Genomic DNA, 20,372 nt, shown 5'->3' with positions numbered 1-20,372 from the left:
CTCTATTTAAGGTAGCCATGGTACTTAACAAAAACGAGCACTTTTGAACTAAATAAAAATTTCGAAAAACAATTGAAAAAATATATTACCCTCGATCTGGTCCCTTAAAGTCTTGAGAGTTATTGACACACGTGTGTAAGTTTGCTTCTACATCTATCTATCTTCTAAAATTATCATTTTTGACGATCGCAATATTTTCTAGACTGAAAACATACAATATGAAAGTGAGACAGCATATTTATATACCAAAATTGATGTACAGATAAAAATTGCTTGGTGTTAATTCGATTAAAAAAAAAGATTTTAAATTCGTCCCTCAAGAGGTTAAAAGGCACTTCGATACGTGTTGTTAAAATTGATACACGATCGACCAATATAACAGGCATACTCATGCAAGGCACTAAGGATAGCGAAGACGTTCCTGAGTTAACAACTTCGCATGGCCTATCCTTATCCCCTCTCTTCCTTGGATTTCTACATTCAATGTTCTTTGTGCGAGAAGTGCTTTCGAGAACGGCTTTTTCCAGCGAACGAAATCCGACGAAACTCGTTCGAAACGCATTCTCCGTTTCGTGAAATCGCGCCTTTCAACAAGACCCTGATCATCGTTTGTCGAACAACCGTTACCAACGAAATATCTCGAGACAACTGATATTTTCTACTTTACAGACGGGAACAACATTCTATAATCGGTGGCATTACGTTGGACTTTATTTTCACACGGTGATAATTTTAAACACGTTTTCGTGGAACATGTCTTCGTTCTCGTTCGGAGTCGACCTCGTCGAGCGTAGAGTGAGTTGCATCAACCGACAAGGTTCTTCTGCTCGAAGAATTATAAAAGAAAGACCAAAGGAACAAAGACGGAGACAAAGAAGAGGCAAAAAGGAGAGACGAACCGCGCATGTTTCCTTCGATTAGTACAGTTATCTCTCTGCACACCTTTTCTACTACCACTGTGCGATTTCTATCGGTTAAGCTATATGTATACGATACGCTTGCACGAGGCAGCAGCATCTTTTTTTTTTCTTTTGTAAGAATAATTGTAATACCTGCTCGATGATGTTTTCTGTCGGTCTGACCGAAGCTGCCCTATTTTATTAATTTTGCTCCAAATTTCTCTCCCCTGATCGCGCGTTCTTCCGTGATTTTTTGCATCAAATTTGCGCCTCGAGATCGTCCTTTGCCGTCTTTCCAAACGTACAAAGGAATTACGTTCCTTTCGTTCGGAAAAACTGAAAGCATAGAACGCGATCGTCTTGTAAATCGCATTCACAGTTGCACGCCTTTCTTCTCTAATCTATTTCTGTACGACGCGTGTAAAATTTCAAGGACCGATATTCGAATCGAACTCCGTCGCTTAATTTACTCTCGACGGGTTCTTCGGGTTCGCTCAGCGATCATTCTAAAAAATGACGCCCTCCGAAATACCGTAATACGTTCCACTCGAACCAGTTTTACGTCCAATTGTAACCGATTCAACTTTGTTCGATCGTGACTCGATGGACCATCTTTTAAAAACTCGCCTTCAGCTCGCAACGGTCCAATCAACGGTCCGCTTCTATTTCGATACCCACACAGTTCTCGGACCTGTTTGTTCGCAAATATTTGTCGAATCGAGCCAATTGTATTTTTCAACGAACAAAACGCGTCTCGTCCACCGAAAATTCAATTTCGACGATGTACGGTCCACTTGGCCCCCTTTTTTTCGGCCGTGGGAACCCGCCAGATCAAATTCGTGCCCTCGGCGAGACTTTTCTCGACGGCAGGCCGGCCAACTCCATCGAACCAAAACGGAACTCGACCAACCACGGACCGCATTCAGTGTTCTTCCAACTGTTTTCCTTCGTTCCCTTTGACCCGGAAAAACAAGCTGAACGCCTTTAATCACCCGTGAGCAAAGTTCACCAGTCCTCGACCTCGGTGCGGTACATTATAATCCCACCCAAGGCGTGTTCCCTCTACGCACCAGGCGAGCCAACTCGATATCGAACCGAAGCCAGGCGTTTCGAGATGGCTTATTCCATAGAGTTCCCTTCGAGTCGCTGGGTACACTCCGTCGACCGGAAAGGCGACGTGCTGGCGTCCAGGTTCGTTTCCTTCGAAACCGGGCGTCCTCTGTTTCTCTTCTCCTCACGATATCGCGCGTGCGTCGTGGAGCGTAATCGCGAGGCGTGCGTACGTGAACGTGAAAGACGGTGACACGAGCTCTCCATTGATAAAAAGCTGAGGCGATAAGACGGCAACAGTCGCGTGGTCCCACTATCAGAAACGCCAACGACGACTGGAGCCGAGGAACCTTCCCTACCTCGGTTGCCGTCGACCATCAGCTCGGGCAACCGACGTGGTGAGAGCAGAGCGAGAGAGATAGGACGCAATATCAGCCAGTGGTAGGAGAATAAACAGGGGCAACGCGCAACCCCACCAGACGCCCACGACCTCCCACGCAAGTGCTCTCCAGGATGAAAACAAGCTGTCCTCTTTCGATCCGTTGAGCATTTCTCCGCTGCGTCACGTTTATTCCATTTCTTTCATTTTTTTTGTTCTTTCTTCTTTTTCGGATTTCTTATCCGGGGAGAATCGCACGATTACGCGAGCATTCGTTACTTGATCTTAGGTTAGCCGTTCGTTTATTTAATTCCTTCGAGTGTCCGTATACAAATGTGATTCTGTTGATGTTCTCGGTTAAATGTAAATGCTTCAAATGACTGGAGCATTAGAACAAGAATGCAAAAAGTTGGTAACTTCATGAAATGAATTCCTTTTATACGTGTTACAAAGAAAGCTGACACTAGTAATGCGATTATTAAAATATTTCAAATGGTTCGTACTATTAATAATAAATTCATTAAAATACATTGAACTCCATTGAATCTCGTTTATCTTTGACCAAATTGGACAATCATATCAATATGAAAAAATTAGCCAAAATTGAAATATACCGATGATGTTAATTAACGATGTTCCAACGCGTTGACGAGCATTTGTAGCAAAGCGTTACTTTGTATTAAAAAGCACGCGTATACTGGTTTGGCAGGTTTTCATCGTACGATAGCATGTTTTCAAAGTTCAACTGGATCGCAGCAGCTGTTCGAACATGTGCAACCATAACGTTGTTGTTTTATTCTGTAGGCTCTAAAATTATCTCTTACTCGGAAGGGGGTATAAAAGTGGCGGGGAGTCGGCACGGGACGATCATTCCCCTTCATCGCCAGTCCCTTCCCCTCTCGCGCTCCCACCCTCTCTCCCGTAGGATTTAAACGAGCTACCTCGGTTCCTTTCTCTCCCACGTTTCTCGTTCGCAAATCGCGCACTCTAGCCCGAAACTCCGCGTCCCTGAATTATGCATTCATTTGGAATGCATGCAGAAGCAATGTGTGTCAACACTGTCGCAAGCTCGTGCAGCTGTTTCGCGGGAAACTTAGACAGATCGCTCATTCCCCGTTCAAACGGTGGAAAATTGATGGCCCGTTTTGCGCGCGAACAATGCGCTATTTTGAATTGTGTCATGGAACTTCCTGACGATTTTCCCACTTTATGAATATGCATATATTGTGTATATATATATATATGTATGTTGTATTATAATTTACATCATAAATTGTGGTTCTCTAAGGAAGACTTAATAATAGATATATTTTTCCCTATTAATTCTTATTACCCTCTCTATTACTTCTCCAATTTTTATTCAAACTTCTAATTTTCTTCAGATGATATAAACGACAAAAACGTTGGAAATAAAACATTCGAATAAAACTATAAAACTACCCACATACTATTTCTAGTCTAACTAGAGATTTGAAAACTCGACGCGACACAATGGATTCAGTTTCTATGAGTACATTTTAATAGGCAGTCCTTTCGAGGAAGGAAGGCAGTGATCACGAGCAACGCAGAGCGGCTTCGCTTTTCTTGCGTTCGGTGAAAGCTGAAGAGAAAACTTTTTGTATATTCTCGCGGCAAAATTCCTCTCAGGTCCTCGTGGATTATTAGCGAGATGAATAGAGTAGCGCACAAAGAACCGAGACACGTCCTCGCCAATCTTCTTTGTTCGCGGCGTGAAAAGCCGCGGAAGATTCGGGTGGCGAGCAATTTTTTACCGTGCACGAACTTTTCATTCGAGCCGCAATCTGTTCACCGCGCTTTTTCCAACGGTCTTGTCCAGAACAACAGGGCGTATCGTTGGGGATGAATCGCGAAGGAAACCGATCGATTCTCGCGAGAAAACGGTCGAACGATACCTAACACTTACGCGAACCAATCGATAATGAAAACTTCTTGTATAGGTGAATACTTGAGAAGGGAGACTCAAGTAATATTAAAAAAAATATATTCTAGATCCTTAAGAACGTAGCTATAAAAATCCTCCTACGCACGCGCACCCTTCATTGTAGTTTATTAATGCTATTTGAGGCATGATTTTTATTATTCTGATCACTGTTCCTATAATAGGAATTATTCTTATAATAATAATAATTCCTATTATATCCCTACGATCGTATAGTAATTCCTCCAATAATTCGTACAATAATTGCAATAATAATTTCTACGATAGATGCTGTTTATATCGGTTCAACTGACTTTTCCAGCGTCAAATGAGAATTCATAAACGTATGACAAAGCAGTTACACGGAGTCTCGTCTCTAAAAGTAATCGCCAACAATGCAATCAATAGAACGAGCGGGGAAGAGAGGTTCAATTGGGCACTTACCCGAGCCTCCACCCCACCTCGTCGACGCAACCGAAAAATTAATTAAGAATTCACGTGAAGTATCGCGTTTCGCGATAGTTGCCGGAAGAAGAAAGACATTAAGAGGCGTTAATTAATTCAAGAATCCGCTCGAGTGCGAAGATTCGAGAGGAGGATCGCCTTCGTTGACCTCACGCCGATCACTCTCGATTGCATTATGCAAGAACACGCGGGCTTTTATCCATGGAAAAATGTCGAAGCGTATCGAAGGAAGGAATATGATTGATAAGCCCGCGAAAGGTCAGTGATTTATTGCGTCCACGCGCCCTGCATCTTCGAGATGCTCTAAACACAGATCATCCAAGAGAAATAATGATCAAATACAGTAAAATTCCAATAATCCCAGCAAACAAAGCTCGACCATAATCATGTCTTTTAATTGGCTTGGTTTTCCCAACATTATCTCCTCTGAAAAAATTACGCGAATATTCAGAGTACTCATAACTGTTGATAACGAAGCTCCAAGTATCCTATTCTAAATGTTTTTAGCATTTGATGTATTTATTTTGCGGTATATTTCTTTCTCTCATACCGTTTTAATTTTCATGATTTTCATTTCCATCATTTTCTATGAATTCGTCTTGTCGCAATATTCACAATTTATAACAGATCTTGATTAGTTACATAAAACGATAAACCACCGTTGTTACGTATTCGCGATTACGGATTCAACTGATAATTAACATATTACACGAATAACACGATAAACTAAATGCGTGGCATATAACTTATGCGACAAGTTACGTGCACGTTGGTAAACATGCTAAACGTTAACGCGGTAATATCACTGGTACCATTAAAGAAACCTAGCGATGTTATGATTTAAGAATTAGAGTAACTAAAATTTAGATAAACGTAGAATTAATCTTGACATTAACATCGATGTTTATCTACACTTTTCATTGCTCGTTTATTTCGTAACTCTTCCCCATTGTAAAAAATTCACATGAACTCCACCTTCCTCCTCTTCGCATTTTTCTTTCGCTTCTTTTCTACTGCGTATCTACGTTAACGAATATATATGTAATATCCCTCCCCTTACATTTTAATTTCTATCACTGCTTTATATTTTTTATCTAACAGTATATCGCACATGTGCTCCGATGTATTTAGAGGTTGCATCTCGTTTATAAGAACCCATAATGATAATAATATAATTCACGTTGATTTCAATTACCTGGTATAATTTTCTCAAAGAGGTGTAACCAGCTCGTAACGATTCGCTCTTCTTGGGAGATGTTTCGCGAAACCGGCAACCGATATCATTCGATTATCTAATCGACACTCGCGACCGTTGTAAATTCGATAGGCTATCGCGGATGAGAGAGAACCGATCGATATAAAATTCGCGTTGCACGCGGAAATTTTATTTCACGAATGAGTTTTTCTCTTCGGACACGTGGCGTCCGGACGGCTGGCGTCGGTACGTGTGCGCGCCTCCGATATATGATGCCTTCACGAATACTTTACCGCCCCGAGACTCTTTCCCTCCGTCTTTTTCTTTCATCCTTACCCCCCTCGACCCGCCGGCCACACAGTCATCCCACCATTTGCCGCGGTATCCCCACCATTAGTTTCCCCTTACGAAGCTGATGGGCAACCATAGGCTCCCGGGAGGCCCTAGAGGGACGTAGCGACAACTGCCAGCACCCCGCGTAACATAAACCGCTGATACAGGGACACTATTTCTAGTAGCGAACCTACTATATTTACCTAATTACCTAAAGTTATAAGTATTATTCTAGAATGGTATGTTTCTCTTAGTCACAGGTTTATTTTCTTAGCGTATAATGTCAATGACGATGTTTAATTAGAATGGCAATCAATTCATCATGCCTACTTTTAATTGCACTAATACAACTTAAGCTCCCCTTTCAGACTTATAGGATAACATTCGAACGATGTAAGATCCGCCCCATACAGGTAAACCATCATTATCGTAAAAATCACTCTTACCCTTGCAGTTTGGTATGGCGATGACACTCTCGTTCCACTTGCCGTCCTTGCACTCGAGTATCCTTGTTTTTTTTTTGGTGTCAGGAAACACGGTGCCTGATTTGCACAGAAACGTCCTCGACGTTAGAGTGCCATTCAGTATGTAACTTCCGTTCGGCGTTGAGACATCTGGACACTCCAATACTGAAATATTAAAACGTATGTCTGTCGAGCGAACTTGAACGTCCTCGAGATTTGGTACGATCTGCAGGGTGTTTCATTGAAATCGAAGTGGTTGAATATCTCGCGAAATTGCATGGTGTGAATAAGTTTTTTTCTAAATAAAGCGGTGGGAGAGTTCTAATTTAGAAATTAATTCTTTCAAATGGAACCCTATATATATTCTTATCCATAATAAGATATCAGTTGTTTAGACAAATTCACCGACCTATCACAGCTTCATCCCGTCGTGAGACATTGAACAATTTCGTTTCAAACGAAACACCCTGTGTGTTAATTTATGCTAATATCAATCCCTGTGTAACCTCGCTAGATACGTCTACAATCAAGTCTGTTTCAACAAATTGAACATTGTAAGAAAATAACGCGGTATAACATTAATTTCGTCGATCTCGAATAAAAATCGTTCATGCAAATCTGGACGTTGTATCGGACCCGAGTGTCCAGTCACGGTTTTGCTCCAAGAATAATCCCGTCAATGTTATTTCTGGATGACAGAGATTCATTGCGTAATCATTCGACGTGTTTGTCCGTCTTGGGTTCCGTCGATCTTCGATCAGGCGTATCCAGATCTCGTTTCTTCGTTCTCAAAAAAAGAATCATTCGTCACCATCGCCGAAGACTGAACTGACCTTGATACTGCACGAAGAATCCCCGAGCCGTGAAAAACCTCTTGGAGGCAATAAGATCAAGCGTGATCACGTTCGAATTGGAGACGACTCGGTCGCCAGCAGCTGCACCGCAATCCTCGAACAACGTTCTTCCCCTTTCTCGCACCCTGACTACGTCCACGCAGCTTCCGTCCGAGTTCCGCCCTGAAAATGCAACGAAACTTGATTACTATCTAGTCAATGTCATTTTCAAATAGTATCATCGAGTAATATCCCCAAGTTCAAGTTCATGTATTTTAAGCATCGGTTAAAAGGACGATGAGTCTGTACTTGCTTTCATTTTGTTTACAACTAAAGAAACAGGAAAGTGTTCTTCTGGACGAAACGATCGTCTAATCCCAAATGAGAGCTGGCGCAAAACGATCGCATTTTCACTGAGCAGTTCAGCTCATCTGAAGAGCAGCGCAATACATCTGACGATTCTTATTCCGAATTACAGCGATCGATACTCACCCCGTATATCCAGGTCGTGGAAAGTAAGAACGATCCTTTGCTCAGGACTCGACCTGAAGGTCCATCCACACGTGTTCTCTCCGAGGTAGAAGAGCGGATACCCTGGCGACTTTATGTACCCACCATCGCCAGCGACCACCTTCACCTCCTCGTTGCAATACTTTCTGACGGCGGTCTCTGAAACAATATCCCCCAAAAACAATGAATTAAAAGCTGAACCAACCCTCGAAAGGAATAAAATAATGTAGCGCACAACCATAAATATCTCCCGATCAGACGATCCCAGTTTACGATGCTCCAGAGGAATCGAAATTAAATTTTCACCCCCAACGTGGGGATGAATTATCTATGGAGGCGGAAAAAAAAACGAGTATAAATTATCCATCTGCACGTGGAAATCCCATTTTCTTCGGTTGGCTTCGACTCGATTCAATTACTACCCCAAATGCAGCCCTCTTTCCCTCCCGGGGGGCTATTGTTCGTCGTGGAAACGCGTAAGGACGACACCGTAGGCGGCATGAGGACGCGGATCAACATCTGCATCCGTTTCGGTCCATTTGTCGATTTCGAGTGTGACTGTGGGCACCATTATGCGGTGTCAGGAGTAGGCGAGGGTGTCCTTGCTCCAGTTTTCGGTGGAGGGGCGAATCGACTAGAGAATAGCCACACCTGGAGGGGGTTTGACATCGGTTGTAGGTCGTCGAAGGGGCGGCTCCAGCCCTTCCCTCCCTTTATGCTCTGATGAAAAAGGTGACTCGCTGTTTCTCGATTTTCCACGATAACGTAACGTCCTCCAGGGGGGTGTCTTTGTCGCGAGTAGAACTGGAGTGACGTTGAAAGATTGGCAATATTACTGTTTGGTAAAGCGATTTTAGGAGCTTATAAAGGAAGCTGGTAGAGGAAGCTTATTCATCGAATGAACAATTACATTCCATTAATTAAACGTCGATTGGAATTAAAATTTAAAATGAATTGCTTTATCGATATGATGTTTTCGATACGAACAATCGAATTGGTAATTCAGTATTGTGTAAATTGAGTTTTATTAAATTATATGATTGTCTAATTTGACCGAAGATATATAAGATTCGATAGAGCTTAGTATATTTTAATAAATTTGTTAGTACGAACCTCTTAAGATATTTTAATAAATGCATTACTAATAGTAAAAATCTTTGTTTTTTTTTTTATATAATATAATGATTAAACAATTCCAGTTTCAATCGATCGCGCAGAATGATCAGTGCTAAGTTATGAATCTGTTATTCGATGAATAGTTCCATTACGAACGTTCGCCTTTTTCAGCGGTTCACATTCAAATGGTAGAAACCTTTTCGCGCCTTTCACGATTCCAACGTACACTCCGTTGCATAGAAATCAGGGATCAGTATGTCCTTTAGGAATTTCTTCTTTCTGTAGCGTGCAACACGCCATTCATTACGAGGCGTGTTGGTTGTTTTCCGGAAGACCTCGTTGCTATTACGAGGCGTCAGACTGAATTTCTAATCCCACGAGATTGGAAGCTCGAACTATTCTAAATCACTTTTTTTTTTATCCATTGAATCAACATTTTTATAGAATGACACATGATTCACTTTTGTAGACTTTAAGGGTCCGTTACGTCTATTGTTTGTTTGTGTAGACTAACAAACATATTTATTTTGTATATGATTATCCTGAGACTACACCAAAACAAATATCAATACCTTTCAAAAACAATTGTTGTTTTGCTGCAGTTTTTCACTTTACTGTATCGTCCACTATTTCACACAACGTCCAAAAAATTGACTGCTGCAACGTTCACTAGCAGCGTTCAATTTCGCAAGATAAAAATCGACGAACGTGTCCCCACGTGTCGCTTCGTATACTCTCCACGTTCGATAACGACGAGTTGGTATTTGTTTTCGGGTATCTAGATTGCAGATCGTCGATTCGTCACGACTGGAAATCGATTGTCAGCGAGAAGGAAATTGCCGTGCGTGCGAGAAACAATAAAATCAAACGTTTCCTGTTTCTCACGTGTTATCCGACCACTCGTAGAATGATCAATATTGTTTCACGCAATAAACATGTGCACTATTTTATGCAAAACTAGATACGAACCGTGGATCGAAACGACTGCGATATGATCTTTATCTTGCAAAATTTTGTTTCATTAAAATTAGTTTGCCAGTTTTGAAGTTGGATCAAAGTTATATAGATCATTTTTTTTTTATTCTGATGTATCTCTAGGATTTGGACAATTTTAATACATCGAATACTTTAATTTAAATAATTGAAATAAATTCTGTATTTTCAACTTTCACTCACCAGGAATACAAGCGTATTTTAATCGCAAAGTGGCTGGTTTCCAATAAGCTGCGCCCGGATGGTCATCGATGAAACTGTAGCGACAATGCTTTTGCCCAGAACACCTGAGAAATGAAAGAAAATCATGTTAGTAAATATAATACACGATCGTGCCGTATTTATGTTCTTTTTATGTAATTAGAATAAACAGTATCGTTCAATAAATACATTTTACGTTTGGATGCAAATTTTTGTGTCGTATCTTCACTCGTATATCTTTCGAACAGAGAAACACTGGTTACGAAATATATCAACCGAGCGTAGACAAAAATTTGTGACAAAATGTCTACTTTCAACCGCGCAAGTATACCACAGCCCCTTGATACAAAATTTAAATTTCAAGTCTCTTGGGAGACTATAAAACATTAACGAACGGAAACTTCTCGCTTTGAAGTTCTCCTTGGCGCAGCTACCCTAACTTTCCCCAACTATTCCAATGAAATTATCGAAAGTTGACGTTTTCACGCGACTCTAGCGTGCAAACGTTCAAAACGATTCCCGCCAACTCGCGCAACCTGCACTCTTGCAGATTACCGTGTATCGCAAACGACGCAACGCAGATTGTATCGATTCCTCGTTCTCCCGCGCCGTCAATTAAATAAGCGACGTCGGTCATTAGAGCGTCTACCGGGTGTCGAAAACGCGTACACCCCGCGGAGGAACAAAGGAGAACACACGAATTGTTTTCAGATCTGGATGATTGTTGCGGGGGGATCAGAAGTGGCCTGACTGGGAGAGCACAATAGAATCGGGGGTGGGTTTTTCACCCCTTTTCACCGGTGCAGCAGCCCCGAAAGTCTCCCCTTCTTTCGACGATATTATCGGCTCGTTCCCCCTGCCGGAAATAAAAGGGAAATAACGTTTCGCTTGCCACCCACGCGCGGTATCCCTTTGAATTTTTCGACGCAGTACTGCAGTTTCGAGGTCGCGACACTTTCATTGGAAACTCTTCCCTCGACGAAAAACCCTCGAACGCGTTTACATAAAGCGCGTTCAGCCTTTTATTAATTATTGGTTGGTGGCTGAGTGAGTAATGAATAACATAATCTTTAAACCAGAAGCTTTATCTACAGTGTTGCGTTTAAAGCAGAATGATCAACGCTAGAACAATATTTCATATTCATCTACCTAATGATTTGGTAGTTTTGTGATGTTGCGTATCATTTAGCGAGAAGACGAAAACGTAAAATCAATTCACTGATGCCAAGACGGAACTCGATCCCAAAAGGGTGAAAGACAGGGCGGTAACGCTCCCTCTGAGCGCCGCGGTTACAACCCCTTATTTGCGAAGTTCATCGAGCTGTGCTCATCCTGCGCATGATGCACTCCCCCTGAAACGATTTCTCCTTCGGCAGGCATCGTACGTCGCTCAAAAGGCAATTAAAACTTCACGTACGCTTAGCTGGCGCACATCAAACGACGATTTTGCGTGCCGAGATTTCGCTCCACCCTCCAAGATACGTCACTGGCCGTGGAACGAGAACAACAAAGGACCGAACTTTGGCAGAAAAAAGAGGCGATTTCTCACGGATAATTCCGCGAAATTGCGTTCAACTATTGTATTCGCGCGATCGTCGCAGTTCATCCCCAGCCTTTTCTGCGAAGGGCGACATTCAACGTTGACAATGGCGAGAATACAGTATCGGCGCAGTGCCGTAGGATATTGGACCATTGAAAACTGGGAAAACTTTTCCGAACGTTTCCTTGAATAGAATTTAATTCAGTTGCTAATGAGATTTGGGAAAGTTGGGCACTTTTGAAATTATTTGAAATATTATTTCTAATAACGCGTTATTTTATTTCATAATTATTGCCATACCGGTGAACACTTTTGAAATAATTATTATTTCAAACAGTTATTTCTCATTTACATTCCAATTAAAGTTTGGCCAGGTCTGGTTGACATAATATTTCAAATAATATTGTTTCGAAAGCGATCACAGGTATGGAAATAATTATGAAATAAAATAAAGCGTTACTTGAAATAACATTTCAAATTATATAATATCAAGTGCCCAGGCCTGTTGCCAAGTCAGTCAATTTCCGAAGTTTTGTGGGTTCTTTTTCGGGGCACTTCTTTCGCCTTCCGTTGCATTTCGACACAATAACAACCTCCGCGTGGTAACACGAGTCACCCACTAGGCATCCGCAAGGAAAGGAGAGAGTAACGAATATTCGGTTACCGGTGCGTAGACCACAGAACTAGAAAACCACTCCCGCCGCGTCCTGATCCACAGTTGGGGCAACAACATTTTTCGCAATACTTATTGCTCCAATTTTCATTCAATCTACACGGAGATCAACAAACTGACCTAATAAACCACTTGCGACACAAACAGGACTAGATATAATAATATTATCGGAATCGTTATATTTCAAATAGCTATTTAGTCTTATTTTCATTTCAATTGAAATTTGTCCAAGTCTGCTTGGTAATCAACCTCGGCGCAATACCTAATTTCAGAATTTAAGCGACTTTTATCGCACGCGCGAATACTCCTCACAAGGTCATTTCACGATCAACATATACGTGATTGAATTTCTCCTTTTCCCTGTTACAATCGTACAGTAATAGAAATCCCATTAAATAAAAAAAACAATACGAATTTGAAATCTCGGAACATATGATCTCGAGAAAATCTTTTTGTCTATCATAATATGTTCCCCTCCAAACCAAACATTTCCATCTAGTGACATATCTTCGTATCATTGATAGTATAAATGTAGTATCCGCGCGTCCCATATCCAACAATAAGGAGTCAAATAAGAACACGAAACGTAGGGTACGGGATTGGTCGCGTAAGTAAAGCGGTCGACTGTGGATCCGAGGATCGTGGCTTCGAATCCCCGTGCCTTATTTTTCGTTTAGACTCCTACATAAAGAAACTTAAACCTCTAAACAATTAACATTAAAATACCTCCTGTTCACCGACTGCCTAATGTCCACCGCCCCAAGTCGTTCCTCGTCAGGTTCGTCGATGTAATTCCCCTTCAACTCCATCGTCTTCAAGCCCACGCTACCTCCGTATTTGAGCATCTTCTTCACCGTCAACTCCTGAGGCTCGTATCCACAGATACGCGTGGCGTTCGACAAGTAGTCCGCCTCGAGGACGACAATGAACGCCTTCAGGGACCTGCAGGTCAATCGAAGGACACCGTACGAGCAGTGTTCCTCCTGGACCACCTCCATGTATCCCCCTGGCAGCCTGACGCCCTTCAGAACCTTGACGGATGGAGGCTGAGGGCTCGCGGAGACGCTCGAGCACCTCGCGATCGCCATCAACAGCAAAATGCTCGTCAGGTTCGTTGCTCCTGGCGCCATGGTCGCTGATCATCACAGAGGTCGAAGGAGTCCTCTCGAGATGGTTTTAAAATTAACTTCCTCGATGGTCTGGAGGACTCAAGTGCCACGATACGGTAGGCTCAATTTCCCTTGGCGGGTTTCTGCTTCTTGTACAAGCGCCTCTGTTGGTTCTCCAAAGCGTTCTTGGGACGCTCGAGAGCCACTTCGCATGGGAGGTCGTCAATCCCTGGTTTTTGGTAACCTTTCTGGGCTGCGAGAAACGCCCAGTGCGATCGTGAGAAGAAACTTTGGCGTGAAATACCTGTTGAATTTGTTTAGTTAAATCATAATCCTTCTTCTTATCGAAGTTTTGTGTAAGAGAGGTTTAACAAACGAAAATTCGACATGTGGAGACCTCGTACGAAGGTTGATATCTTTCTATTTGTAAGGGCTCAACAAACAAGGAAATATGTAATTTTTTAGTTACATGTTGTATACCTACATATATGTATAGATATAATCATAAATCGTGTTAGGTTGGTACTCGTCATTATTTAAAAGTGTCTGTAATTTTATTCTCTCTTCATCATTTCAAACAAACTCACGTTTTTACCACACTTCAAGAATTAATACATAATACATAATATAGAATAATAATTACGTACGTAATTAGTACGTAATAGTTACGTACTATTTGTTTTACCTTATTTCTGGGCTTCTGAATCGATTTTTGAAAGATTCTTGCGAGCTCAACCACTAGGTCGGATAAGCCTCGGTGTACTGAAGAGAGACGATTATTTGTCGATGAAAATCACTCCTCTCTTTATTTTCGGCCGACGTGCTCGTGGTGGCTGGTTTCTGGGATCCTCGGATTCCCTCCGCGGAGTTTGTTGGTACAACGAAAAGACCCTGGTGAGCGATCTATCGGCCACGGCCAAGTTCCAGATTTTTAGACAACGACGTATACGCGTTCCCCAAGGGCAGGGATTATAATAGTATTGGGAACGCGTTCGATTCTCGGCCACCAGTCACTCTCGTGGACGTTTTGTCTGTCGTTCACCAATTCAGTATCGCTTGTCACAGTTTTACCTTTATTTTCGGAACGGGAGACCACTGTTTGGACGTCAGAATAGATCCTCCAGTTCAACTCTAGAGCTCCACAGATTTGGAACAGTTTACGCTATGGATTCCCTCTCGACTCGACTTTGGTCTTTCAGAATGTTTATACTAATGATTTTTTTTTAAATTTGATGTTCTCCAGAGTTTTGTTTTAGAATTGCGAGTCTTTCACGAGTCGACTTTGGTTTTCCGAGATTTGCAAATTGAAATCGGTTATCTTCTTGCTTTCTTTTTTTTAAATTCAGTGTTCTACAGTATTGCTTTTAGCTACAGTTGAGCTCGATACCTTTTAGCCAATGAAATTCGAAGAAATGTTGCTATTCTTGAAATTGTATTTTTCAATTTCCTCCAATTTTTTTCACGTAAGAAATTTCATTTTCAAATTAATAGAAATTCGGAGTAGTTCCTGACGTTTCTTTGCTGAATTTCTATGCTAGTCTTAATCTAAATCGACTTAGAATCGAGTGGTCCACTTTTTCTTTTATACTAGGAGCAGAAGGCACCTTTGGTATCAAAATATACCACGAGTTTCAATTACGGTTCACGAAAATCAAAGATTTTACAATTTTAACAACGTTTGCATTTGTCTTCCCTTTGTTCCAAGTTGAATTCTTGTATCTGAAAAACTTCTAATTGACTTACAACGATACTGACTGATCAACGATTCTCTAATCACTATGTGTAAATTTAGGTTTCTTTGGTAATTACTAGGATATCAGACTTCAACAATACATCAGTCTCTCCAAAAATGATTATCAACCAAGAAAATGTCCACGATATGTCGTTTACAAAAATATACTGCGACAACCTGCAAATATCCTTATCAATGCATTACATAATTTCTTTGACGTTGTATACTTCTCCTATAATTCTCGATAAATTACTTTACAAAAATATAGTATAAAATTCTTCAAATCTGAAGAAATTTTTTGTACAATTAGAGCGAACTATCCTCGGCAAGTATCGAATGTCATTCGACAGCCACGAGGATCACAACCTGTTCATCGATCGCTTAACACAATTTCTCGATCCTTTCCTGCGTTCACATTGAACTTTCCAAAGACACGGATCGATCGACCAATCGCGTGTCGCGTTTCGTTAATCCAATTCTCAGTCAGCCGCTGTCTACCGGAAGGGCAGACTTTCATTCGAATAAAAGGTGACGAATAAAAACTTTGCAAAGTGGTTTATTCCCACGGTTTATTGGGTCAAATAGTCATTCGGATAAGCTTTCTTCAATTCAACGTGAAACACGTGGTACGATTATGCGATTTGACTTATAATTTTCCTCAAACTATTTATTCCAATGAACAATTGAATCTTTCAATTGTTAATAAATAATAAATATTTTTTATCTTATCATTCTTTCGCGTGCCCCAATATTATTATGCAACTATCACCCTTTTCATTCTTCATTTCTTCTCCTCTTCATAAGCTTCTCGTTAGTTTTCTTTTTATCGTTCATCCGATTACTGTGCATATATTCCGACGTATTTAAATGGTAGCTCTCGTCTTTAATAAACAACACCAATAAAATCGACACCGGCGTTCCGTCACGATGGTAAAAAGTTTCAGGTCTCGTAAATAAGCGCATTCCGTGTTCAGCTTCCTCTTCGATTCTCGGCCAGGGACGTCGCGAAGTGCTTCTCTGGACCACGGTAAATCTCAGTTTGTTTTCCGACCATCTCGTTCTCGTCTTCTCTACATAAATTCTCGTTCCGCCAGGAAACGACGCGAGGATTTTCAGCTACAAGGCGGTCGACGGAAAATAAAACTTCCCGAAACCGTGCCGGCACGTCCCGCCGCGATAAATCACCGCGAAAAGCGGCCATTCATCAGGAAACGAGAACGCTTTTTCGCTAGTTTCTTCTTCACAAGCACGACGAAGGTAACGGGAGACCGCAATCTGTCTTTCGTTTGAGAAATTCGCGTTTCGTTCGTGGAGTCCACGAAAACAGCTCACAGTTTTCCACGTTTCACTGTTTTTCACGTCACATTTCCAGAAATAAACTTCGATCTCTGCGGATCCACCCGAATGAAACAAATAGAGCTCGCTTAACACTTTACGGTGCCCTCATCTGTATGCAGAGATGATTATACTTTCGTAGAACACATTTGCACAACGCAATGTTGTTTCACGAGGTGTTCATTCATTCGTTGATAACGCGAACGTTTTCAGGTACAACAGTGCTTTGATGAGATTACGAATAAATATAATAGTTACACGTTCCTAGCTGTTGAGTGTAAATCTCGTTAAACGGTTTCTTTGTTTCGACGTATCGGCTGAAAGGGTTTCTTCAGGAATGATATTAGTATAGTTTCATAATTGGAAACGTAATAGCAATTGATGGAAATCGATGAGATTAATATATGCACATAATTAAGAAAGGAGAAACTAGCTATATATTGGTGTCTAACTACGTTACTTCCCTATATTTTTAGTGTGCATCCATTACGTCACATTCTTCATAGTTATTGTAAACAGAAATCACTTCAAACTACATTCCACTGCTATTTTCAAAAATTCACATAAATAAATAGGTCTATTCTGTACAAATATAATTATAAAAGAAACAAAAATCAAAAGTACAATCTAGATTATTTTCGAGCTGTTTCGACATTCCATTTGAAAACCACACCGAACGTCGTCACAAATAGCCAACCAACTTCGACAAACGAACCCTAATAAAAAGAAAGTGCACAGATCGCGAAAAAAAGAAACTTTGTGTCAATCTGAGACTGGCTTATGTCGAAGACAATACATCACAGATGAGGGGGCTAATGGAGTTCCAGTTTTCATTTTCTTCGAGTATACACTCCGCGAATTTGAACGTCTCGATCACTCGCACCGAGAGACGATATCCGCGAAAAACTGACGAGGAAAGTTGCGAGTATTTTTATGCGACGTACACCGACAGCAAAATAACGCGCTTCCCGCCCTTTCGTTTCGACGTCGACGAAGGGTAAAAAATAAAGGACGGGTCCCGTGGTTGTAACCATAGGGAACGAAGGTAGCGCGCTGTTTGGCTGCGTGCCTAACACTGAAGAAACACGCACCGTGTCCGCTCCTGTCGAGCATTCGTCGCCTTGTGCCGCGATCACGGAGCCGGTGCTGTCAGTGCGTCCTCGTAACATTGACAGCCTAAACTGCGAATCCTATGAACCATTGGCGTCGATCCTACCCCCGTAAAGCTGCCAACCCCCCGCCAACGATCGCCAACTGTCTGGAACCAGCACGTGTTAGACGATTAAGAACGATCAATTATTGCTGGTTTTGGGCATTTCAAGCATGACGTATACAATGCGGGACTAAATGACACCTCACCGAACGTTTTTGTTTATATTTAGAGATAGAATGGCGGAGAGTAAGTGATGCGAACAAAATAATACGACATCATTCAAAAAGGAATTATATTTTACGACAGCGATGCTTCTTTCGTAGATGTATGTCTCATACGAAGTAATAAAAAAAAAAGGAAAATCATGCATAGTACCGAGGTAAATGTGTGTTTTGTTTAAAAGAAAAGAGCAAGTATAAAGGAAACTGTCTGGACAAAGAGAAATAAATTTTGTAATTAAAACTTCAGTGATAGTAACTAAAATTAAATATTCCACAAATATTATAATACCAACGATAATTGCACGAACAATTAAACCATCCAACACTCTCAGCATGAACTGCAAATTCTATGAGCTATAGGCGTCGTCGTTACCCTTAGAAACCATCATCCCCTCAACCAGCGATCTCCAACCTTCTGGAAACGAATATGTGTTATTCGATTAAAAATGCTCTTTAAGGATCCTTTACCATGATACACTGAGGATGACGGCGAACGAACACGTGAACCGAGTGGATTATTCGTAATTTATCGTTTAGAAGTTTGTACTCGTAATTGGCTGATCAGGGTGCAGCGAATTAATTTCAAAGTTCCTCGTAAACTCCGATCGAGTGGTTGGAGAACCCTGGGGATCCCCCTCTACAACAGCACGTGCACATTTTTCAGTACTCGTGAAGGGTGTCGGCGGGGCACGCTCGTGCGCCAGGGTGGTTTTCCCTTCTCTGAATCCTCCCCTTTAATCTCTGGTTTGGTTTCTTCTATGGAAGATCGGAACGTGATTTCGACAGCTGCTCCTTTCGAACTGTGACGCAGGAGATCCTTTGATTTTGATGCTTGAATTTCTTGAATCGTCGTGGACAGAAGCTTACTTCTGTTCGAAGGAAGGGAGGGACAAAATATATTATGTTACTTGCTTCATCGAAGGGTGTGTTAAGCAAAAATTTAAGTAAAAATCTAAAAGAAAATTTCCTGAAATTATAAAAGTACTTGACAATTAATAAATAGAAATTTAATTATCCGATTGAATAAACATCGCAAATAAATTGCTTTTCGAGGGTATCATTTGTTAGGTATCAGTCGAATGTAGTTTCTAAAAAAAAAATATCTTTCTCGTTCTGCCATATCGAAGACCACGTCGCCAATATGTTCAGAAGAATACATTTCAAGCTGGCTTAGGTAACAATACACCAGGCTTATCCCGAAATCACAGTTTCCACATTTTCCCCATTCCGATTTCCACATTAAATCCCTCGTTTCTGATCTCAAGCCATTGAACAGAGCGATCTGCCGCCCCTACAGCTGTCGCTTTTGTCCATCAATGGCGCGACGCTTTTCCATCGAATCTCCCAGAGACATTTATCGTTGAATTCTTCGTATGTATCGACTGCCGTAATTGGTCGACCGTAACAGAAGCGTTGAAATCTCCTCGTTGTATTATTGGATGTTTGACAGCTCTCTCTCTTGAAAAATTAAGAGAAGGGAAGCACGCGAAGAGAAATAAGACTGGCCTTGATAATGAAATAATTCTTTCGCCGAAAGTGAAATTAATAATAATGTTACGCTTTTGGTGCATAAAACTTTTACGCTACGTGAAATCGAGTACTCGGTAACAAATTATTGTCTAGAAGTACAATAAAGTAAACGTTAATGATATAACTACACGTATGCTGTCATTAACCTGACCTCAAAAATAATGCAATAAGAATATAATACAAGAAACTAGAAGTGGAAAGAAACAAGACTAAAAAGAGATACGTATGGAAGAAACTAAAGCACGAAAATAAACAAAAATGAACATTACAAGAAGGAGGGTATAGTAAATGTATTAACACAATAACAACGTAATGGGTGCTAGTAATTAAGAGAGTCTACATTCAGAATCCTTTGACCGAAGTAACGCGTTCCTCTTCTTGTAACAAGCATCTTCAGAGAGACACGTGTGCGCCAGAGCGGCAGATGCTTGCTCCTCGTGGACGTCTTCCCGCTGTCAGGAACGAGTGTCCATAGCCTCCTTCTTGATTTACGAACAACGGGGAATCGATGACAACCGGTGTACATCCGTGGAAACGAGAGCTTCCTGGGACGGCGCAACTGCATGCCGCATGGACGCACGTGCCAGGGACAATAGGCCAATCGTGTGCAGAAGAGACCATTCTGGCCACTTCTGGAACCTCTTCTTGAACAATAAAGGCGAGGAGCTTCTTCTTGTTACCTGCAAGAGTGGTAAGACAGTA

At 41.4% G+C, this 20,372-nt stretch overlaps 1 protein-coding gene across 1 annotated transcript in view; it reads right to left on the bottom strand.

Moving 5' to 3' along the window:
* LOC128878946 (uncharacterized) overlaps positions 1 to 16,869 on the bottom strand; it is a 31,554-nt gene extending 14,685 nt beyond the window's left edge. Inside the window, exons 1-6 of the mRNA XM_054127626.1 lie at positions 14,385 to 16,869; positions 13,317 to 14,003; positions 10,360 to 10,463; positions 8,050 to 8,226; positions 7,558 to 7,740; positions 6,707 to 6,889 (exon numbers count right to left, since the gene is read on the bottom strand). Coding sequence (XP_053983601.1) covers positions 6,707 to 6,889; positions 7,558 to 7,740; positions 8,050 to 8,226; positions 10,360 to 10,463; positions 13,317 to 13,720 — 1,051 coding nt within the window. The 5' untranslated portion in view covers positions 13,721 to 14,003; positions 14,385 to 16,869. The remainder of the gene's footprint in view (positions 1 to 6,706; positions 6,890 to 7,557; positions 7,741 to 8,049; positions 8,227 to 10,359; positions 10,464 to 13,316; positions 14,004 to 14,384) is intronic.
* Between the last annotated feature and the right edge of the window lie 3,503 nt (positions 16,870 to 20,372).

The sequence above is a fragment of the Hylaeus volcanicus genome, chromosome 6, assembly GCF_026283585.1.
Source record: "Hylaeus volcanicus isolate JK05 chromosome 6, UHH_iyHylVolc1.0_haploid, whole genome shotgun sequence".
NCBI lineage: Eukaryota > Metazoa > Arthropoda > Insecta > Hymenoptera > Colletidae > Hylaeus > Hylaeus volcanicus.
This window is presented reverse-complemented; position numbering and strand designations above follow the sequence as displayed.